Source organism: Osmerus mordax, chromosome 26, assembly GCF_038355195.1.
Source record: "Osmerus mordax isolate fOsmMor3 chromosome 26, fOsmMor3.pri, whole genome shotgun sequence".
Classification (NCBI taxonomy): domain Eukaryota; kingdom Metazoa; phylum Chordata; class Actinopteri; order Osmeriformes; family Osmeridae; genus Osmerus; species Osmerus mordax.
In genome coordinates this window covers 1,553,963-1,576,054 of record NC_090075.1, presented here as the reverse complement: position 1 = coordinate 1,576,054, position 22,092 = coordinate 1,553,963, and the positions used below count along the sequence as shown (strand labels likewise).

The window sequence follows — 22,092 nt, the reverse complement described above, 5'->3', positions numbered from 1 at the left end:
CCAAATAGAGTTCCTCCCCAAAGCACTGTGGAAGGTGCAGCTCTCTACGCTGTACAGCTGTCAAGGGATCAAGCAGCCATGTCATGTCATGATAAAGCGTGCGTGTGTGTGTGTGTGTGTGTCCCAGACGGCTCGCAGGTGTGTAAAGCGGACCAGCGACCCTCCACGCTGTCCGTGGGGCCCGTCGTCACTGTGATGGGCAGCCTACAGACCCCCACTCCCAACAGCACAGGTCAGAGGTCATGTCACTCCCCCTGCCAATCCACTTCCAAGACACGTCGTGTGAGAAGGTTCTAGTTAGGGTCACGAGTTTGTATCGAGCTGCATGCTGGGGTGTTGTGCAACAGGAGGGTTGAGGTGTGTGTGTGTGTGTGTGTGTGTGTGTGTGTGTGTGTGTGTGTGTGTGCGCTCTCGCTGATGCAGCAAAAAAAAAAAAGTGCTGTGCTGTGCAATCCAGAGGCAGAATAGTGAACTGTACTTAGCCCTGTAGTGGAACTGATGAATGATATGGCTATAATTGTCAGACCCTAAACATGATGGGCTTGCTGGCCCGCCGCAGTTCTGTCAAGCGGCTCTTAAGATAGATGGTCATTAGCTGTTCCTGATGGCCACATGTTTGTAGGTTGTGTAAGATCATCTGTATGCTCAGCTGTGAACTCCGACCCCTCTCTCAGTACGCTCTCTCTGCCTCTTTTCTCCCTTGTTTTCCTCTCTTCTCCTCCTCACATTCATCTTTCTCTCTCTCTCTCCCCCTCTGACCTTTCTCACACTTCACCTCTCTCTCTCTCCCCTCTCTCTGACCTTTCTCACACTTCACCTCTCTCTCTCCCCCCCCCCCCCCCCCCCCCCCCCCCCCAGGGAGTGGTCCGTCAGGCCCCAGTAGTGGGGGCATGTCTCCCGCCCACATCCCCCTCCCCTCTCACTCGGTACCAGACTTCTCCTACTCCAGCAGCGAGGACGAGTTCTACGACGCAGACGAGTTCTACCAGAACACCACCTCCCCCAAACACTGCTTAGAGTGAGTACACCACCTCCCCCAAACACTGCTTAGAGTGAGTACACCACCTCCCCCAAACACTGCTTAGTGAGTACACCACCTCCCCCAAACACTGCTTAGAGTGAGTACACCACCTCCCCCAAACACTGCTTAGTGAGTACACCACCTCCCCCAAACACTGCTTAGAGTGAGTACACCACCTCCCCCAAACACTGCTTAGAGTGAGTACACCACCTCCCCCAAACACTGCTTAGAGTACCAACCGCCCGCCAGGCTGTTTGGACTTTTGAACGGTCCACAACCTGCACACTACAATGGAATGTAGAGCCAACTTTCTCTCCCTCTCTCACCCTCTCTCACCCTCTCTCTCTCTCTGTCTCTCGCTCTGTCTCTCGCTCTGTCTCTCTCTCTGTCTCTCGCTCTGTCTCTCGCTCTGTCTCTCGCTCTGTCTCTCTCTCTGTCTCTCTGTCTCTCGCTCTGTCTCTCGCTCTGTCTCTCGCTCTGTCTCTCGCTCTGTCTCTCGCTCTGTCTCTCTCTCTGTCTCTCTCTCTGTCTCGCTCTGTCTCCTCCTCTCTGTCTCTCTCTCTGTCTCTCTCTGTCTCTCTCTCTGTCGCTCTGTCTCTCCCTCTCTCTCAGTCCCTCCAGGCATCCTGGTGCGTTGGGACACGATGATTCTGGGAACCTGAAGCGACCAGACACCAATGAGTCCCTCAGTTCCTCCATGTCTAACGGCACCACTGACGCAGGTCCAACACACACACACACACACACACACAGATGTTTTCTTTTCTGTTTTGCTATCTCTGAAGAACATTCTGATGTGTGTGTGTGTGTGTGTGTGTTGTCCTCAGACCAGTTTGACAGCCATGATGACCCAGATGATGAGGGGGAGGGGGAGTCTGTGGAGGAGCACAAGAGCGTCATCATGCACCTGCTGTCACAGGTCCGCCTGGGCATGGACCTCACCAAGGTAACGCACACAACGCTCGCTCACACACACACACACACCCTCTCTCTGTGGAGTGCTGGAGGAGCTGGTCTGGATGTGTCTGTGTGGTCTCTCTGCAGGTGGTCCTCCCCACCTTCATCCTGGAGAGGAGGTCTTTGTTAGAGATGTACGCTGACTTCTTTGCCCACCCGGATTTGTTTGTCAGGTGAGTTTAACTCTGTCATGAAAAGAATAATCGTATAAATTTACATCACAAACTTTTTTCCAAATACAGTTTTCTTTAGTTTTCATTTGTTTTTGAACGGTTTTCTAGTAGCCCTAGATCAGTCACAGTCGCTTAAAACACAAATGACTTCAATCCCAGAAGAAGGATTTTTGTCAGTCAGCAGCTTCACAGCGGCTGACGCCAGCTGTTCGGTGACCCTGTCTTGGTTACATTTAGTCATTTATCAGACGCTCTTATCCAGAGCGACTTACAGTAAGTACAGGGACATTCCCCCCGAGGCAAGTAGGGTGAAGTGCCTTGCCCAAGGACACAACGTCATTTTACACGACCGGGAATCGAACCAGCAACCTTCTGATTACTAGCCCGATTCCCTAACCGCTCAGCCACCTGACTCCCACTATCCTCCCTCCCCCCCCAGCATCGCGGAGCAGGAGGATGCCAGGGACCGCATGGTGCAGGTGGTGAAGTGGTACCTGTCAGCCTTCCATGCAGGCAGGAAGGGCTCTGTGGCCAAGAAGCCCTACAACCCCATCCTAGGAGAGGTGTTCCTCTGTCACTGGGACCTGCCCTGCGAGGGCAGCGAGCCCGCGCCAACGGTACCACACACACACACACACACACACACACACACACACACACACACACACAAACAAGCACCTTCACACAGTTCAAACAGCGTCCTGTGGATGTGGAGAAAGTTGTGCTGTAATATCTGTTGGTTCTGTTTTCACATGCATATCACTCATCCTCTCAACTCCTCTCCTCTAGGAGCCAGTATCAGAAGGCCCAGTTCCCTGGTCCTCAGCCAACAGTGTGTGTTTTGTAGCAGAGCAGGTCTCTCATCACCCCCCGAGTGAGTGTGTCTCTCTCACACACACACACACACACAGAATAAGCACCCCCACCCCCCAAATACTTTACATTTACATTTAGTCATTTAGCAGACGCTCTTATCCAGAGCGACTTACAGTAAGTACAGGGACATTCCCCCGAGGCAAGTAGGATGAAGTGCCTTGCCCAAGGACACAACGTCATCTGGCATGACCGGGAATCGAACTGGGAACCTTCGGATTACTAGCCCAACTCCCTCACCGCTCAGCCACCTGACTCCTGGTCTCTCTGCAGGTGCACTTTACTAAACAATCCTGCATTTCCATCCACAGTATCTGCATTCTACGCAGAATGTTGTAGTAAGAAGATCCAGTTCAACGCCCACATCTGGACCAAGTCCAAGTTCCTGGGAATGTCCATCGGAGTCCACAACATCGGGCAGGGTGAGCGAGAGAGAGAGAGGCGCTGTGAGGAGAGGATGCCAGGGTTAGGCTGATACTGTCCTAGCAGCTACTCATTACCCTGGGGTTGTCTCTATGACGTGGTAATGGTGGCGCGGTTGGAAAAGGGCTGCTTGAACTCTATTAATGGAAAGCACTTTGGTACAGCCGGGTTAAGATGCCTTTGTAGAGGAGGGGAAAAAAGAAGGATTTATAGCACGGGAAACAAAGGAAATATTTATTGTTGGAATAATTGTTAATACTCGTGTGTGTGTGTGTGCGTTTCAGGCTGTGTGTCTTGTTTGGAACATGACGAACACTACATCCTCACCTTCCCCAATGGCTATGGCAGGTATGAGGTGTCTACAACAATAACCCTACAAATATACATGTCTGACTCGAGTGTGTCTAATCTTGACCCCTGTCCCTCCCTCAGGTCCATCCTGACTGTGCCCTGGGTGGAGCTAGGAGGAGAATGCAACATCTCCTGTTCCAAGACAGGCTACAGCGCCAGCATCGTGTTCCACACCAAGCCCTTCTACGGAGGCAAGAAGCACAGGATCACCGCCGAGATCTTGTAAGTGTTGACGCGGCCCTGTCTTCACACCCAGTCCAGAGGACATCAGTTCGGAGGGTTGTCCCTAACGATGGGCGCGGGGGATGTGATGTTGTGTAGTGTTGCGTTGTCGTGTGTTGAGATTGTTTGTGTGTCGTTGTGAACAGCCCCCCTAACGAAAAGAAGTCGTTCTGCTCCATCGAGGGAGAGTGGAACGGAGTCATGTACGCCAAGTGGGCGTCTGGGGTGAGCTACGTTCACAACAGTCCAAAATAATAATAATTCTCAACCTGAATGTCTGGGTTTTGTCTCGACTTACCCCGAAGAGCCTGAGGTTAAATGCTGGCTTTGTAACCTCTGACCTTTGCCCTCCAGGAGAACTCCTTGTTCATCGACACTAAGAAGATGGGCCTCATCAAGAAGAAGGTGCGGAAGCTGGAGGACCAGCTGGTGTACGAGTCTCGCAGGTGAGGACAGAAGAAGAACAAGCTTCATCCTCATAGGCTGTTTTCGGACGTGACCCCCGTTCGCCCACCTCACCTGTCCGCCCACCTCACCTGTCCGCCATAGAACACACACACTGTGCTGACAGTGCTTTGAGGTAGCCAGTCACCGATATACCTGACCTTGACCCCTGCCCTCTGACCCCTCAGCATGTGGAAGGACGTGACCTTGAACCTGAAGCTGAAGGACATCGACGCGGCGACGGAAGCCAAGCACAGCCTGGAGGAGAGACAGAGGGGGGAAGCCCGTGAGAGGAAGGAGAACGAGCAGCAGTGGGAGACCAGGGTGAGTCTGCCTCACTTCCCCAGACCCCAGGCTGCCTCACTTCCCCAGGCTGCCTCACTTCCCCAGGCTGCCTCACTTCCCCAGGCTGCCTCACTTCCCCAGACCCCAGGCTGCCTCACTTCCCCAGACCCCAGGCTGCCTCACTTCCCCAGACCCCAGGCTGCCTCACTTCCCCAGACCCCAGGCTGCCTCACTTCCCCAGACCCCAGGCTGCCTCACTTCCCCAGACCCCAGGCTGCCTCACTTCCCCAGACCCCAGGCTGCCTCACTTCCCCAGACCCCAGGCTGCCTCACTTCCCCAGGCTGCCTCACTTCCCCAGACCCCAGGCTGCCTCACTTCCCCAGACCCCAGGCTGCCTCACTTCCCCAGGCTGCCTCACTTCCCCAGGCTGCCTCACTTCCCCAGGCTGCCTCACTTCCCCAGGCTGCCTCACTTCCCCAGACCCCAGGCTGCCTCACTTCCCCAGACCCCAGGCTGCCTCACTTCCCCAGACCCCAGGCTGCCTCACTTCCCCAGACCCCAGGCTGCCTCACTTCCCCAGACCCCAGGCTGCTGTGGGAAAGGAAGCCATGTGTCCTCTTAACCCAGGACAACAGGGCTGCCTTATCTTAACCCAGGACAACAGGGCTGCCTTATCTTGACCCAGGACAACAGTGCTGCCTTATCTTAACCCAGGACAACAGGGCTGCCTTATCTTAACCCAGGACAACAGGGCTGCCTTATCTTAACCCAGGACAACAGGGCTGCCTTATCTTGACCCAGGACAACAGGGCTGCCTTATCTTGACCCAGGACAACAGGGCTGCCTTATCTTGACCCAGGACAACAGGGCTGCCTTATCTTAACCCAGGACAACAGGGCTGCCTTATCTTAACCCAGGACAACAGGGCTGCCTTACAGGAGCAGCCTGGATTACTTTCTCCTGTTTACAGATGTTTATCAGTGATGTAAACAGTGAGCGGATGTCTTACAAGCAGGCCTTTCAGTTGAGCACGTTTGTAGATGAGGAGTCAGGTTTGTCTGTTCTGATGGAGGGTTGTAGTTAACATAGGTGATGCTTGTGTTTCTCTGCAGTTGTTCCACGAGGATGGAGAGTGCTGGGTCTACGACGATCCCCTTCTGAAGAGAATATCCTCCCAGAGGCACTGAGCTCACACACACACACACACACACTCACACATATTCACACACACGCAGACATACACACATACACGCACCACTGAGTCTTCATAAGAACTCTTTTGCAAACCACTTCTTATCCAAGCCTTGGAATGAATGACTGATCCAACATGTAAACGGCTTTGCATTTTTGAAGTTAGAAAAAAAAGAAGAAAAAAAAAGTGAATGAAATCAAGAGAAACGTTCAACGGTGAAAAATAACTGTTTGACACCCCCCCTCCCACGCAACCCTCACATCCACCCCCCCTCTCCTCCTGCCCCCTTCAACATGGACAACTAGTCAACAACTTACAGAGAAGAAGTCGTTCTCTCTGTCTTCCTGCTGTTCCTGCCCCCAGGGCTCCAACACATCCTGCCTAGTCACTCTCACAGCACGAACCCTCTGGACGGAGGAGAAGGGGGGATGTTCAGTTTGAACGAACCTCGACTAACAAACAATCCTAACAGCGTTCTACATCTCAGGGAAACTGGAGACTGATGGAAGGGATGCTGTTCCTCCCAGGGTTCGACTGCCTTACGGTGGACACGGAATCACAAACAGGAGGGGGGCGGGGGACCTGGCTTGCCTACAACTAGCTACAACCGTTGTTTATATATAGATAACATATGATGATGAATATATATATAGATATATTCTCCTTTTTTATTTTCCTTCCTAGCTCCCGTTTCTTTTCAGGCAATAGCTTTGACATTTGGGAGAGTGAACTCTAATTGATGGCGTCAGGAATGATTTGATCTCCCTGTGACGTTCTGTTTCCCCGTCACCCTACTATAAGTTACCCCGCCAACTTTGTGTGTGTGTGTGTGTGTGTAATGAAGGACCAGAAGAAAAAGGCTGCATTCCACCGTTCCATTCTAGAACGTTCCTTCCTTCCCTTGTGCGCCCTGTGGTCCTCTCTCCTCCTCATCAGGGAGAGGAAGGAAGCGGACACGAGTAAAGGGGAGGGATCCTGGGATTGAGCGGATCCAGGGTGGGGGGTCCAGGGTGTGGTGGGGGGGCGGGGTCCAGGGTGTGGTGAGGGGGGGGGGCTCCATTTTGTCGAACACCCTCCTCTTCTGTGGCGTGTTTGAACAGAACGATTGTTTATTTGTTCTTTCTCACGATCGTTGGGTTACGAAGCAAAGGAGCGTTAAAGGGGGCTTGATAAATAGGATGCTGCTACAGGAGTCCAGGATGGTCCAATGTGCTGTGTGCTGGTTCGCTTTGCTCCAGTGGTGTCATTCAGTAGGAATAACACAGTACGCTGGTCAAACCTACTATGTCTGCCTTCGGAAACGTTTCTCTCTTGACTTCTCATTTGCCCGTCAACATCCTCTATTCTAAATAAACTGTTTGCGAATAGTTCCTGAAATATTTTTTTTTTTTTTCATTTTGAGTGTATGAACCAAAATGAGATGTAGTAGTGGATGGAGAATGTGAAAGATTGACCTATTATGTTTGTTGGGGTCAAACTATGTCAGATATAGTAATTTTCTCCTTTTTCCGGAAATCCTTTTATCAGTAATATGCAAGATTACGTAAAATAGATAAACATACATTGGTTTTGTTTGGGCAGGACCATGATGATGTAATGGGGGGGGGGGGGGGTTAGAGAACCCCTTTGTACTGATAAAATGGCATATTCCTGGCGAATAAATGCACACAATGATTGCCTCTCATAAAAATGTCATGTTCACTATAAACAGAATTGTAACAGTTGAATTCCGCATTCTATGTCTCAATTAAACATGTTCTGAAATACGGAGACATTGCTGAGATTACAAACACAAAAGCCATTTATTTTCCATGTTATGTCTTTGTAAATTAATATTGAATTGAGGCCTTGCCATACATTTCAGTATCACTCAGTATCGCTTCATAACAGAGCAATCAAAACAAAAATGTATTTTTTATTTCTTTGAATCATAACCATTGATTGTATCAAATCTCCATGTTTATTGATGCATAATATTAAATCATGAGTTTACCACAGTCGTCTGAAAGTTTGCGGTATTTAAGTTCACGATGACTATTGAAGAACAACATGCAAACTCCACACAGAAAAGATGAGGTGGCAAACCCACCTTACATTTAGTCATTTAGTCATTTAGCAGACCTCTTATCCAGAGCGACCTTACCACCGAACACAGCCCCAACTGCCGGCCTGTATTGTAATGTTCGTTGTTTACAATAGAGTATCATTTTTTGTATTTTATTTTCCGTTATAGTATATGATAAACCAGTAGAATATATATATAGTTTTTACAGTTGCGTTAATTCCTGACTCATTAGAAACATGCAGCACTATAATCGCTTTCTATGAGGGCCTTTATTCCATTGGGTAACGGACAAGGAAGAGTGTGGCCACAAGTTGTCTCCGCCAATCCGGTCTATGCATACTGAGTCTCGGATCAGCCTCAAAGATACGATTTTTGTTCCCAGCTGCCATTGCGAGGACAGCTTTATAAAACCAGCGTCATCGTCTTCCATCGGTCTCAATCCTGTGGAACTTCGTGAGGTACGACTACTTGACAACTTTTCGTATTTGAGCTAGCCAAGTTGTTTTCTGAAAGTGTGTACTATAGAACCATTCTGAAAATGTATTCTGTTGACTTTGTTTAGCAATCAACTGTAGTTGGGATAAATACTTCTGAAAGTGTGCGATTGACTAAATAGCTGTGCATTTTAGCTAGGTTAGCTACAGTAACTAGCAGGCCCCTTCCACGTGTTGTGAAAGGGGCCCATGCTTTTAGACTCAAATGTGTCTGATCAGCTAACAATTAAAGCTAGTTTACTGTCGGTAGGTAACGGGTTTATCTTGCCTCTTGGTCTTTTGGCATGATATCGTAATGGGATGTAATGGGATGAATGCCTGCTAGCAAAGGGTAAAGGGCCTGCCCCACGCACACGTGATGAAATAAATGTTGGTAGGGACATCTGATTAAAATGAAGAAACGCCAACCATTCTGACATTGCGTGGGACAAACGTTGTATTGCTGCTTACAGTATTTACCACCTGAAAGTTAAAATAATTTGACGTCTTTTGCAGGTATACTTGAAACTGCATTTTGACGCTGCGAGTTCAACCGTCTCACCAGGTACTGTAAATGTGTTTAATTGTGTAAACATATTAAATCACAAGTGAGAGCTTTGGATGATTATTTAAGAGTAGTGGACAGGAGTGATTTCTGAGAATTGATTACACTGAAGCTTTATCACATCCACCTGACTAGTCTCTTGAACATGTGGCAGATCTAAAATACTTTTTTTTTTTTTCCAGGTGTATGAAGGCAAAGTGTTTCTCCAGGATGAAGATGCAGAATACTAAGGTATTTAGAGAAGTTTTCCCAATGCTTAACACTTAGACCCAATGTAGTCTACCTTGTGATTTCAAATTATGCCTACATTGTCTAGACTTTAGGATGCCACTCCTGTGCTGCGGTGATGACACTATTTGCTACTCTTGACGTTTTCGGATGACGAAATCTGCAACCACCAATTGCATTTCTCTGAGGCACAACATTCTAGTTGTCTTCCAACTGACTAAGTCCATTTCTTGGCTAAATCCCCATTCTGTCCTCCTTGCAGATGCAGCGATCTGACAGCATGTTCCATCTTGGCCCACATGCAGGTGAGTCCCTGATAGAACAGACTGCATTTCGATTGCGCACTGTTAATGATGATTGTTTATATACAATGGGAATCTCTCTGAAAAAGGATGAGGAGTTTTGTTTTCCTGATTCAGTGCAAATGAGAACTCTCTTCTCCTCTTTCCTTCCTGAACCTAAACTAACCACTGCCTTCTCTTCCACAGATGGAACCTCACCTGGGAAGGGGCACCATGTGGTAAGGACCTGCTCTCAGGCTTACCTAACCCTTACCTTACTCTTACCTAAAGACCAGATGCAGGGATGACAGCATAGTTCAGCAGATACACCATGAAGAACAAACAGCATTTGTCTTTCGCTCCTATCTGACGCATCCGCTTTGAGATGCCAGACCTTGTGCTTACGAGAATAAAGGTTCTAACATCCTTTTTTCTGTCAACGCCAGATGAAACGACCTCAAGGCTGACTTTACTGCTGACTTGAAAAGGTGAATGTCCAAGCTTTGAGGAGTGCTTGATGGTGATGGCCAGTTCAGCTGACAGTGACAATACTCAATTTAAGATGTTGTATTTGAAACCAACTCATCCTGCATGTCATGATCCTCTTTCATACAAGCGACCGACATGGTCTTCTGAGCCTGGTCTTCTGAGCCTGGTCTTCTGAGCCTGGTCTTCTGAGCCTGGTCTTCTGAGCCTGGTCTTCTGAGCCTGGTCTTCTGAGCCTGGTCTTCTGAGCCTGGTCTTCTGAGCCTGGTCTTCTGAGCCTGGTCTTCTGAGCCTGGTCTTCTGAGCCTGGTCTTCTGAGCCTGGTCTTCTGAGCCTGGTCTTCTGAGCCTGGTCTTCTGAGCCTGGTCTTCTGAGCCTGGTCTTCTGAGCCTGGTCTTCTGAGCCTGGTCCTCCGCTGTGCCTCCTGAGAAGCTTGAGGTATGACACATTCTAGAAGGAACTACATGGACATGAGATGTTTTATAAAGTCTTGACGTGATGCTATTGAATCAGGTCGCTGATCTCTTTGAGGATGCAAAACATTCTGATCAAGATTGTAGTCCCTACATGAAGGGTTAGTCTCTTCCATATCACTTGGGTAATTTAGTTTCTCTGCTTTCAGAAGCGTGGGAGGTGGCGGCTTGTCTGGTGAGTTCCCTGACCGTCTAGACGGGTGTGGATCTCAGACCTTAACTCTTGAGACCAGAGGTGTTGGGTCTGGGATGCCTTGTGTTCCCTCAGTCTGGGGGGAGTCCTTGTCGTGTGCATGGTTGAGTCTAGAGAGATTCAGTGATGCGTTTAGTCTCTGGTCTCCCCCTCCCCTCTGGCCCATGTGATGAGAAGTAAACACTGACGAACCTGTGGAGTCTTGTTAATTAGCTCTAACTGATGTGGTCAGGAGTGAATTGTTCACCTGTTAGCTTTACAGTCCTTGCTCTGACGCTGTCTATTTTTTGTAATTGGTAGGAAAGGCCCTGCGTTCGGTCTGGAAGGATGAGGGGTTTGATCCAGAGTAACAAGGTGAGAATGTTGCAAATGCCAAACAGGCTGATTCGATTGGGTTCAGTGATGTTTTACAAATGTCTGACCTGAATAAAAATTGTGGACAGTTAATTTACTGAGTGCCCTTTTTTTTTAAGCACTTCCCAATTTAAGCCTGTTGGTAACTAATTCTAACATGTTCATCCATTCTCAGGTGGTTTGAGCCAATCCAAGGTCCAGCAGTGACATGGTGACATCCAGAAACCTTGTGCCTCTGAACACAACATGGTTTAGTCATTAATGGATGATGAGGCAAGTTCTTCCCCACAGATCCTAGTGTGAGGGGACAAAGGTTTCATGTATGGACCGACCCTCTTGGTCCTTTAAAGACCGGTGATGAAAAGATTCTGCCAAATGAATTCTTCTGATTATACTCTTAACCGTTCCATATATTTCTGAGGTTGTGCCAGTTCTGCAACCGTGAGATGTTGTTCCATGTTAGGTTTTTAACGTTGATTCTCTTGTAGGTGAGCTGTCGCTATGGGAACGATGCTGATGGCGTCATACATTTCCATGCAACTTGAGTCAAGAGTTTGAAACGCGTCTGAAGGCATCAGTTTGTGGCACGTCACTCCAGTGATGATGCCAGTGAACTGAACACATGCAGAGTTGTCCACTGAAATGTTAGTTGTCATCCATGCTGCTCTACGAAGAGCACTGCTAAGCTGTGCTTGTTGCCACATACCACATGTAATTCTTTGTTAAAGCTACTAATAAAGATGTTTCCTAAATTCTCTTGTCTGGGTTTGGCTAATGGTGTTATATCCCTAAGCAACTTGACTTTCTTCCATAGTTACAAAGGTGCATTTTCATGAGGATGTAGCCGTGGTTACTATGATACAATCTTATTGTAAACTTCTATGCAGTCTAGCTTTCAAACTTGTAGTTTTTGGTTACCTAGCAACAAGGTTGATCGACTTTTCTCCTTTGCCGTGTTTAAGTTAAAATGATATATGAAGCAATTTTCAGGGTGCAGGACTACAAAAATGTGACACTAATTGTAGAACAAACCGTTGCTAGTGCCATCACTATTCTTTGGAAATGTTCGTTCGTAAATATTTTCATAAACGTATCATGGATTAGTGGCATCCCTCTAACTGCAGTTCTTGCGCTGTTCAGGATGTGACGCCAGCAGACGAGGTAGAACTTCCTGTAATGGAAGCTGAAATGTACAATTTTTGGGCAGATGTGTCGGCCGGTACCTAGACTTAAATGGGCAGAGTATTAAAGACAGCTGCCACCATTTTTTCGACAACCGTTATATTAACAGCATCTCTAATGTTGATGTTTTCGTTATTACCTTTCGTTTGGGTTGTTTCTGCAAAGGCAGACCTCTTTCATTTTGATAAGATATCAAACGTTTCGACGTACTATTTTAATTATATTTATTGTAATATATGGGAGGGTGAGTGTCAACCTAATCAAGATGATACGACCCAACAAGGTATGTAACAATTTTTCGTTTAAGTAGTGGGACTAACTGTATTTTGTAGAAATTCCTGATTAATAGTTATTCGCACCAGGCATTGTCTTTTGTTGTGGACATCTCATTACAAAGAAATTTCCTATATACGATGGTCAGTCTATCTGGATATTGGGTTGTGCTTGCTGGGTAATGACATGGCAATGTGTCTTCTCTGTCGGTGCAGTTCCGACTAGAGACCTGTGGTCTGGGGTTCCCCAGTACTATATCAGCCTGCTGTCAGAGTGGTACTGCAGTCTGGGACAGTGCTGCGAGTCGGGGGACTGTCGGATAACTAACAACATCACAGGTATGAGTCCTGCTTGTGTTTGCTAGCCTGCAACACCGTGTTCTCGTCAACACAGGGACTAGGCTGGACGGGTTTGACTTTGACCTGTTCCCCAACAGCACTGTTAAGACACGATGTTCGTTCCTTCTGTGTCCAGGTCTGGCTCAGGACATGCAGCAGAAGCTGCATGGGCAGCACCTGGCTCAGTCCGTTGTCCTAAAGGCTGTCCAGGGATTCATCAACAACCCAGAGTCTAACAAGCCCCTGACCCTCTCCTTCCATGGCTGGTCCGGTACAGGGAAGAACTTTGTGGCCAGGATAATAGCTGACAACCTGTACCGCGATGGGGTGAAGAGCGAATGTGTGCGTTTGTTTATCGCCCCCTTCCACTTTCCACACGCCAGACTGGTGGAGACGTACAAGGTGAGGCTCAAGCCAGCTGGCACGAGGACGACATAGGATTTGGACTTGGATGCACACACAGACTCTGATTTGATTTATATTGCCCAAGCATTGACACTGGGTGTGGGAATCGTTTGGTACCTCTCGATTTTAAATATATATAAAAAATAATATTAACATTACAAAAAACGATTCAAATGTAAATCTATTTTTCCCCCACCCCTAATTGACACCCATTTTTTGCGAATGCTTTCTGCAGACTTGTGACCACTTCTTCCCGTGCTCAAATCTTTTATGGGATAATCGCAGTGTTTCAAAGTCATACTGACGCCATAAACTCGATTTTACAATCTGATTGGGCTCTTGTGGGTTGATAGCAAACAGATAAAAGATCGAATAATGGTCAGTGTTGACATCAGTGTCCATAAAATGCTTTCATTTAGTCACATTAATTTCAATAAATTACTTTTCATGTACACTGTGCATGTTTTGAACTAAAGTCCTCCCACCCCTCTCATACAGGGCCAGCTGAGAGAGGCTATTAGAGATATGGTGCTGCGTTGTCCACAGACGCTGTTCATCTTCGACGAGGCAGAGAAACTTCACCCAGGCCTGATAGACGCCATCAAGCCTTACATGGATCACTATGACAACGTGGACGGAGTCAGCTACCGCCGGGCTATCTTCCTGTTCCTCAGGTAAAACACAATTTCCCATTTCTCTCGACGTCCATCTCTGTCCTCCTATTTTCTCTCCTTCCTTTTCCATGTTAGACTGACGTAAGACATCAACTGAGATCCGAAGCATGTTTAGGTTTAGGGTGATGATTCCCACCGACTGTGATGTTGTTTCTTGTCTGCAGTAATATCGGTGGATCGACCATCAACGATGTGGCGTTGGACTTCTGGCATTCTGGTCAGAACCGGGAGGACATCGGGATGGAGGACATGGAGCACCGTCTACGAGACGAAGCCATGGAGTCACAAGGTGACTGCGCTGGTTTTAAAATCAATACGGTTTGTTTTGTGTTTTGACCCCACTAGAGTCTGCAGAATGAATACATCTACTTGGTCTGTGGTTTCACAAGGCAGGGAGGAGTTTGCTTTGTAAATAGGATTCCTTCTTATAAAAAACATTGTTGTTGTTGTCTTTTATGTACGGCACAGCACTTTGGTCAACCATGGCAGTTTTTACATTTACATTTAGTCATTTAGCAGACGCTCTTATCCAGAGCGACTTACAGTAAGTACAGGGACATTCCCCCGAGGCAAGTAGGGTGAAGTGCCTTGCCCAAGGACACAATCATTTTACACGGCCAGGAATCAAACCGGCAACCTTCTGATTAATAGCCCGATTCCCTAACCGCTCAGCCATCTGACCCCCCTCTCCCTTTTTAAACATGCTAAATAAACATTGGACTTTTCTTTTACCCAGGGGGCTTTGCCCAGAGCGAGCTGATGTCCGGTCACCTCATTGACTTCTTCGTCCCCTTCCTGCCTCTGGAGTACCGCCACGTCAAGCTGTGTGCCCAGGATGCCTACGCCGCCAGGGGCCTGGAGCCTGACGAGGGCACCCTGGATGAGGTGGCCAAGGCCATGCTCTACGTGCCCAAGGAGGAGAGGCTGTTCTCTGCCCAGGGCTGCAAGTCCATCCCCCAAAGGATCAACTTCTTTCTCCCATAGTGGAGTTTGGGGCAGGGGAGGGGGGACTGGTTTGGAAGCAGAGGATTGGTCTGGCAATGGGGGCAGGTTTTGCCTCTCGGCCTGGACCCTGGACAAACCAGCAATAACAAAATAAAAAAAAGTCAGATGCAAGAAGCTAGCTGTGTGTGTATGCTAGAGACACAGTACTTCTGTACCGAAGGAGAAAATGGTGGTGTGTGTGGCCATCTCTCCCCACCTGCCACCCACTACCAGCACCTGATGCCTGGACACGGACTCACCTGTGAAGCCCATGGTCAGTAGGAAACCAGGAGAATGGAGTCAAATCCACCATTGATTTGACATCCCAACAAAGTCTTCTCTTTCATTCATTAGGCGCTTTGTTTTTTGTTTTAAGTCAACTGTTGTTCCAGTGTACAGTAGCTTGCAGGATATTTCATGTTATTTTGGCACTTTATTTTCTTGGACTGAGTTTGAAGCTAAAAATACTTTAAACAAAAAATAGGGCTTTTTATGTTATTGTGAAACTTAATCTGACTTGGATGAAATGAGGTATGAGATATGCAATAACTCTAAGTACTAAAAGAGGATTTTGAACTGATGGGAAGCTTCTTGAGAAAAATGTGAAAATTTTAACCACTTTTTAAAGGCTTATCTCATGAATTAATGTGAATTTAAATTGTTGTATATCTTAGTGTAAATTATAATTTATTTGTACTGGAGGATGTTACGTCTGTTAATCCTACATTTCCAAATGTTTTGACCATTGCATTGGTTGGTCAAGCTAACGACTAACTTTGTATATCTGTGTCATAATTTGCTATGCTATCCCCTTCAAATCCACTATCTGTTTCAATTACACTCGTTTATTATCATTCAATGTGGCACAGTGTGGTATTTATCAATGTGTGAATTACACAGCACTCACAACACTGCTTCAGTTATGTTCAATGTATGTATAATGTAATGCATATTCATTGATTATACGTTTGTGTTTCGAACAGTGGCTTTAAACGTGCCATAGGCCTACACGTAAACTGGATTTTAGGGGTAGAAAAATTAAATTATTCTCAGTCTGGCAGCCAGTTGGTTTCATACACTTCAAGTTAATCGCACTTTTAGTCAGATTCACCCAGTGAATGTAACGCTTACTTTTGAAAAATAGATTGGAAATACATCAATTCAGTTACAAGACGCTGCACGGAGCCGAGGCGTGCACCAAGTAACGCGTGGTCTGCTCTTATTGGTCTGAACTAGTTGTTCGCTTCTATTTTCGGCCTTTGCAATTGGCTGGCCGAACGCACTTTCCCTGCTAGACCTACTGTCCAATGAAAAACAGCCATCTGTTCGGAAGCGAGAGGAGAGTTCCTACAGCACATAGCGGCGATTGATTCCTTATCATTTGAGGTCAGATTTAGAGAGTATCTGCTTTAGTTTGCTGTTCCGGTAGTTGCAGTTCATTGAGATTTTTTTCTCCATATTTATATACAAAAATAATTCTTAGTTTGTTAACCTTCGTTTTTCAGCGAGGGTGCCTGTTTTTCTGGCAACAATGACCTCCCTCTCGATGCTTTTGGTCGCCGCATCGGTCGCCTCAATACTTGCTGAATCTACTGTATATTTTCGTGAACTATTTGAAGATGGGGGTAAGTGATCTACAAAAGTCACATGTTAGATTGGATGGAAGTCTAATTGTTCGTTCTGAATAAATAAATACTTTTATATTATTTAGCTTATCACTTGATCACATTGCTAGAGCTAGCTTTTTGCTAGCATGCATGTATAGCAAAGCATGGTCCAGACGTCTTCCAAATCTGATGGCAATTTAGTAGTTTGCAAGCATGTATCCGACTATAGAGAACACCGATCGATCTTTGAACGTGTAGTGCTAGCACAATTTACTACATACCACCTCCTTTCCCTTCACGCTCTCAGCCTTAACCGTCATCCTCTCCCCTAACCCACACCCCACTAAAGGCCCATACATCCAGTCTTCTGGATGCACTCTGATTGACAGAATATTTACTTGTAAGCAAGACATCTCCTTCTGTATTTTGATTTATTGATCTGTGGTCAGATGCCTGGAAGAGCCGCTGGTTGGAATCCAAACACAAATCGGACTACGGGAACTTTCTCCTGAGCGCCGGGAAGTTCTATGGCGATGCAGATAAAGATAAAGGTGAGTGAAAGTCAGTGATCGTCAAAGCGTATGATTATCTCTCGGGGAGACGGGTGGAGATGTAGAAGCAGGCTTGGGTCTGGGGACGACACCTTAACCTTGTCATCCCCTTGTCAGGACTCCAGACCAGCCAGGACGCCCGATTCTACTCCTCCTCTGCCCGCTTTGACACCTTCAGCAACAAGGACCAGCCCCTGGTCATCCAGTTCACTGTCAAACACGAGCAGAGCATTGACTGTGGGGGCGGCTACATCAAGCTGTTCCCCGGTGAGCTGGATCAGGAGGACATGCATGGGGACTCCACCTACAACATCATGTTCGGTAAGTGCCCGCCACATTTCCTAGTCAGTGTTGCCCCCCAAATCTCCACAGAATATCGCTATTGGCTCTCTGAAAAATCGCAAAAAGTCGCCAGATTATGTAATGACGTCATGTATTGCGTCAAACTTTAGATCTGTAGATTTAGGCCTACTAAATTCGATTACAGATGTAACATAGCCTACTTCTATAAACAATGGGAACGCTACAACACTTAAGAACGTAACGTCATTCACAAATCAGTTACAGGTTATTTTTCTGCTGCTGAACAACAAAAACGGAGATTGTCAAAGTAGCGGAAAGTCCCTAGATTTGTTGCAAATCGCTAGATTATTTTTTTTGTCGCTAGGGCATGCTAGGGCACGGGACAAAGTCGCAAAAAAAAGTCCTGACGGTCGTAAATATCAGAGTCTGGAGTCTTTTTAAAGTTGACTGTAGCACACCTTGATGACCTTGAAAGGTTTGATGAAAAGAATGGAGAGATGTGACATTCTTTACATGGTGTAGAGCAGGACTGCCCGAGCCTGCTTCTGGAGAGCTGCAATCCTGGAGGGGTTCACTCCTACCCAAGTGATTTTATCTTATCAACCAGTCAGTTTATTAGAATCAGGTGACTAGGGCTGAAATGACAGGACAATAGCTCCAGGAACAGGGTTGGGCAACGTTTGTGTATAGCAATATATACATGTATGTACTATGTAATAGCGACTGATGTATAGATGCAAATCTTGTCTAATAGTTGTTGTGATGTCTAGTTGTATTGATGCTTCACCTCTAATTTTTTTGTGCCTTCTGAGATTGAATTCCTCTCTCTCCCTCTGCCTGCCTGTCTGTCTACCCCAGGTCCTGACATCTGTGGTCCGGGCACTAAGAAGGTTCACGTGATCTTTAACTACAAAGGCAAGAACCACCTGATTAACAAAGACATCAGGTGCAAGGTGAGCGCAGGCAAAGGTCTGCTGTAACCCTTGACAACGCACAGGCTCTTTATTCACTGTCATCAGTTCAGTGTGTTTATAGCAAACAGTAGAAATCCCTTTAGTCTCAACTATTCACACTGTCCCTTTTGTTTTTCACACGTGAGGAAATTCAGCAAAGTTAAATGGTGCAGAACATACTTGTTTGTTGTTAATTTCCCCTGGTATATTATCAGTTCCATCTTGTAGGTTACCACACTTATGGACAGCTTTCCTGATATCATTTCTCTTTCTCTCACTGTCCTCTCTCTCTCTATCTCTCTCTCTCTCTCTCTCTCTCTCTCTCTCTCTCGTGCATGCTATCTCACATGTTTGTCGTCTCTCTGTCCCTTGCGCTCCAGGACGATGAGTACACTCACCTGTACACGTTGGTGGTGAACCCTGACAACACGTACGAGGTGAAGATCGACAACAAGAAGGTGGAGTCTGGTTCTCTGGAGGAGGACTGGGACCTCCTGCCCCAGAAGAAGATCAAGGACCCAGAGGCCACCAAGCCTTCAGACTGGGACGACAAGGAGAGGATCGACGACCCCGAGGACACAAAGCCAGAGGTGCGTTTGGATCCAGGCGCTTTCTGTGCTTCTCTCCCCACTCAGCATCTCCCAGTGTTTGTTCTTCGGTGTCAGCATCTTCAAATACTGCATTTTAGTCACTGCTATAATGGATTGCACCTAACTATAAATCTAAAAGGAATAGGGTTAGTGTGCTCTTTTAGCTTTTAGACATCATGTCTGCTCCATAGATGATACAGAAACTGTCATTGGTAAACGTGTGTGTGTATGTTCCCTCTGCAGGACTGGGACAAGGCTGAGAACATCCCGGACCCTGATGCCAAGAAGCCGGAGGACTGGGACGAGGAGATGGACGGGGAGTGGGAGCCGCCCATGGTCTCCAACCCCGACTACAAGGTAGACCACCACTCCGCAGCACCATCACTCATCCTCACTGGAGGATCACCGTTCTGCGCTCAGTGTTGGGAATGTGGTGAACCAAGCATCTGAACTCAGTGAAGCTTATTTTGACTCCAAACTAACCACTGGGTCATGCCTGATCTAGTGAATAGCTACCCTCCATACACGCGTTCTTACAGTGAAAAACTATCCCTTTTCTCCAGGGAGAGTGGAAGCCCAAACAAATCGACAACCCCGCCTTCAAAGGGAAGTGGGTCCACCCAGAGATAGACAACCCAGAGTACACAGCGGACTCAGAGATCTACAAATACGACAGCATCGGTGTGATCGGCCTGGACCTGTGGCAGGTAGGCTGGCTGGCTCCTGCACGGCCCTGGCCCAGCCACGCTTCAGAAACACGTCTAATGTGTTACATTAACGCACGTGACACACCTCCTTTAAACCTCATACTGACCATATTTGCACATCAGTGCACAAACAGTACAACTCTTCATTTATTTAAGTAACATTTTATAATATTCTTTATTTGAATAATTTTGAATTGTACATTTGTTTTCTATTTATTCCTTTTACTTATAGTACTTTTAAATCTTTCTTTATCTTTCAACTTACAAAGTTTATTGTTATGTACCAACCTACCCAAGCAAGTTCCTCTTATGTGTAAACTTGCTTGACAATAAACCGGATTCTGCTTTTGAGAAACAAAAGCCTGAGTCATTGCTCCAGCTTGGTTCACGGCGTCGGCCTCAAGGCTTTGGTCAATAGCTTTCCAGTAATGTCTCGGTTCTTGTTGGTGATTCTCTAAACTTCTTAACTCATGCCAAATCTAACGTGGTTTTGTCACTGGCGATGAAATAAACTTTTTTTTTTTTTTTTTTTAGCTAATATAATCTGTTTCATGTTCTTTCGTGTGACAGGTGAAGTCAGGCACCATCTTTGACAACTTCCTCATCACCAACGACCCTCAGCTGGCGGAGGAGGTGGGAAACGAAACCTGGGGGTCAACGAAGGTGAGCATGCACACTCTTCCTGCTTCTAGGGTCACAGGTCAAAGTCTCCTCCATGCCCTTTTCATGACCTGATCTCCGTAACACCTTCTCAGGACTCGGAGAAGAGCATGAAGGACAGCCAGGACGAGGAGGAGCGGAAGAAACGCGACGACGAGGAGAAGACCAGAAAGGAGGAGGTGAAGGAGGAAGACGAGGAGGAGGAAGAAAAGGAGGACGAGGAGGAAGAGGAGGAGGAGGAGGAAGACGAGGAGCAGGAAGAGGAGGAGGAGGATGAGGAGGAAGATACGGACTCTAAACTCAAGGATGAGTTATAAACTTCAAGTTGGATGGGACATATTGAGAAGGAGCCTTTGTGTCTCCTAAGAGCAAGTAGAACAAGATGGAGGCAGGATTGGCTGGACTTTTCCTTCATGATAGAAGCTGACCATTAGCATGTAGTGAAGCTGTCTATGTGGGGTGGGGGGGGGGGGGGTCGGTTTTGGTTTACACAAGTCAGGTGGGCTAGAACGATGACTACAGACTACAGTACTAGTTTGATCCGTTTTCATGTGCGATTATCAAACTACGGGAATTCTGTTAATGTTTAGATATCTAGACCAGGAGAACGGTATCTCAAGCAGATTAAATATGGACACATTTGTTTTTGGTTAAGAGGTGCAGTTTTGCTACTAAACTGAAGTGTCATCGCTGATCAAACTGCAAAGTTACTGACTGAGCATCTTCCTCATTCACTTGTACCTCATCTTGTGTTCTTTTTGTCTGCTTATTTAGTGACAGTTGGATGTGAGGGTTGTCTACTCCACTTCCCTCCAGACACCTAAGTATCTCTTGATATGTTAAATAAAAACAATCCGTTAAGCCTTGCCGATACAAAATGTCGCTACTGCTATTTCCCTATGCCTATCCAAATGTAATATCTAATGTTTGTGGCAGAACAATAAGGAGATTTTTCTGGTCTTTCCTGTCACGATCGGTCTCCCAATATGCAGACTCCTCATATAATAGACTTCACCTCACTTACCTCCACTGTGCTTTATAATCTAACATATCTCTCCTTTCTTGAAAATCCACGTTTTCTGTGTTTTAGAAGCACCAGTCAATCTCACTTTTGGATACAGAGATCTAAGATACTTAGAGGAAAAGACCCCAGCTGTAGATATACTCATGTTGTTTGTTGTGACGTCCTGCTGTGTTGACAGGATAAATTAACCTCCTTCCTCTGATCACAAATGACATCGTTTCTGCACTGCTGTACCCTGAAGGCCTGCCCCAAACTCACCACAGGAAGCTGGTCCTTTTAAAAGATCTGTTTTGTACTCTGCAATGTACTGAATGAGAAAGGATGTTATTGTTTTGTGTGTGGAAAAGATGCGTCCTAACATGGTTTACTGTCCAATTAAAATCAAGAAAGGAAAATGTCTGGCTGTTTATTGTCAACAACAAAAGTCTGTTTATTGCACTCAATGGATGCATGACATGTAACATGTGAGCAGGGGATGTAGGTATTGAACCTCTGTGGGAAGTAATCTGTTAATATGTGCAGTGAAAGCAAAGTTGGAAGTTTTATCTATAGAGTATATAGCTCTGGATAAAAGTGTCTGCTAAATGACTAAATATAACCCAGGTTTTATGTGGATCTTGATGATTCAGTAAACATAAGCGCTGGATGCAATTTGGTCCCAAATGAAAAACCGAATAAAATAACACCATTAATTTACTTTAAACCAGGTGCATTTATATATATATATTTAGAACTGTAAAGTTATATTCTTGGCGTGCAACATTCCCTTCCATAAGCCACA

At 46.5% G+C, this 22,092-nt stretch overlaps 3 protein-coding genes, 1 long non-coding RNA gene and 6 other non-coding genes across 17 annotated transcripts in view; all 10 read left to right on the top strand.

Moving 5' to 3' along the window:
* osbpl9 (oxysterol binding protein-like 9) overlaps nt 1-6,933 on the top strand; it is a 28,036-nt gene extending 21,103 nt beyond the window's left edge. For 6 of the 7 annotated variants that reach the window (XM_067230015.1, XM_067230014.1, XM_067230018.1 and 3 more), the window contains 14 exons: nt 128-232; nt 859-1,018; nt 1,634-1,743; nt 1,849-1,967; nt 2,066-2,151; nt 2,591-2,768; nt 2,941-3,025; nt 3,336-3,446; nt 3,732-3,795; nt 3,880-4,020; nt 4,167-4,245; nt 4,375-4,466; nt 4,653-4,788; nt 5,863-6,933. In XM_067230015.1, coding sequence (XP_067086116.1) covers nt 128-232; nt 859-1,018; nt 1,634-1,743; nt 1,849-1,967; nt 2,066-2,151; nt 2,591-2,768; nt 2,941-3,025; nt 3,336-3,446; nt 3,732-3,795; nt 3,880-4,020; nt 4,167-4,245; nt 4,375-4,466; nt 4,653-4,788; nt 5,863-5,937 — 1,541 coding nt within the window. In that variant the 3' untranslated portion in view covers nt 5,938-6,933. The remainder of the gene's footprint in view (nt 1-127; nt 233-858; nt 1,019-1,633; nt 1,744-1,848; nt 1,968-2,065; nt 2,152-2,590; nt 2,769-2,940; nt 3,026-3,335; nt 3,447-3,731; nt 3,796-3,879; nt 4,021-4,166; nt 4,246-4,374; nt 4,467-4,652; nt 4,789-5,862) is intronic. The other variant, XM_067230016.1, reaches the window with a different exon arrangement.
* A 1,421-nt stretch (nt 6,934-8,354) lies between these two features.
* On the top strand, nt 8,355-10,382 carry LOC136936310 (uncharacterized). 2 transcript variants are annotated; one of them, XR_010875049.1, is made up of 6 exons: nt 8,355-8,465; nt 8,997-9,045; nt 9,228-9,276; nt 9,536-9,578; nt 9,762-10,042; nt 10,171-10,382. It is a non-coding gene; the product is annotated as an uncharacterized lncRNA (long non-coding RNA). The 2 variants fall into 2 exon arrangements; XR_010875048.1 differs by lacking the exon at nt 8,355-8,465 and having other exon boundaries at nt 8,689-9,045.
* Nucleotides 8,848-8,926, top strand: LOC136936488 (small nucleolar RNA SNORD74). The gene has a single exon (XR_010875152.1). It is a non-coding gene; the product is annotated as a small nucleolar RNA SNORD74 (small nucleolar RNA).
* LOC136936492 (small nucleolar RNA SNORD75) lies at nt 9,094-9,159 on the top strand. Its single transcript, XR_010875156.1, has one exon. It is a non-coding gene; the product is annotated as a small nucleolar RNA SNORD75 (small nucleolar RNA).
* LOC136936481 (small nucleolar RNA SNORD79) lies at nt 9,616-9,694 on the top strand. Its single transcript, XR_010875146.1, has one exon. It is a non-coding gene; the product is annotated as a small nucleolar RNA SNORD79 (small nucleolar RNA).
* On the top strand, nt 9,848-9,932 carry LOC136936489 (small nucleolar RNA snR60/Z15/Z230/Z193/J17). Its single transcript, XR_010875153.1, has one exon. It is a non-coding gene; the product is annotated as a small nucleolar RNA snR60/Z15/Z230/Z193/J17 (small nucleolar RNA).
* A 718-nt stretch (nt 10,383-11,100) lies between the features above and the next one.
* Nucleotides 11,101-11,164, top strand: LOC136936491 (small nucleolar RNA SNORD78). The gene has a single exon (XR_010875155.1). It is a non-coding gene; the product is annotated as a small nucleolar RNA SNORD78 (small nucleolar RNA).
* Nucleotides 11,165-11,409: 245 nt separating this feature from the next.
* LOC136936487 (small nucleolar RNA SNORD47) lies at nt 11,410-11,484 on the top strand. Its single transcript, XR_010875151.1, has one exon. It is a non-coding gene; the product is annotated as a small nucleolar RNA SNORD47 (small nucleolar RNA).
* A 782-nt stretch (nt 11,485-12,266) lies between these two features.
* tor3a (torsin family 3, member A) lies at nt 12,267-15,755 on the top strand. The gene is made up of 6 exons (XM_067229896.1): nt 12,267-12,525; nt 12,731-12,853; nt 12,990-13,255; nt 13,757-13,932; nt 14,097-14,221; nt 14,669-15,755. The coding sequence occupies exons 1-6, from the start codon at nt 12,294-12,296 to the stop codon at nt 14,914-14,916; spliced, it is 1,170 nt and encodes a 389-aa protein (XP_067085997.1). The 5' UTR covers nt 12,267-12,293; the 3' UTR covers nt 14,917-15,755.
* A 504-nt stretch (nt 15,756-16,259) lies between these two features.
* Nucleotides 16,260-21,698, top strand: LOC136936105 (calreticulin-like). Its single transcript, XM_067229843.1, has 10 exons — nt 16,260-16,302; nt 16,422-16,541; nt 16,973-17,074; nt 17,192-17,395; nt 18,236-18,330; nt 18,711-18,920; nt 19,164-19,277; nt 19,484-19,627; nt 20,198-20,290; nt 20,383-21,698. Exons 2-10 carry the CDS (start codon nt 16,448-16,450, stop codon nt 20,602-20,604), a joined length of 1,278 nt encoding a protein of 425 aa, XP_067085944.1. The 5' UTR covers nt 16,260-16,302; nt 16,422-16,447; the 3' UTR covers nt 20,605-21,698.
* The last annotated feature ends 394 nt before the right edge of the window (nt 21,699-22,092 follow it).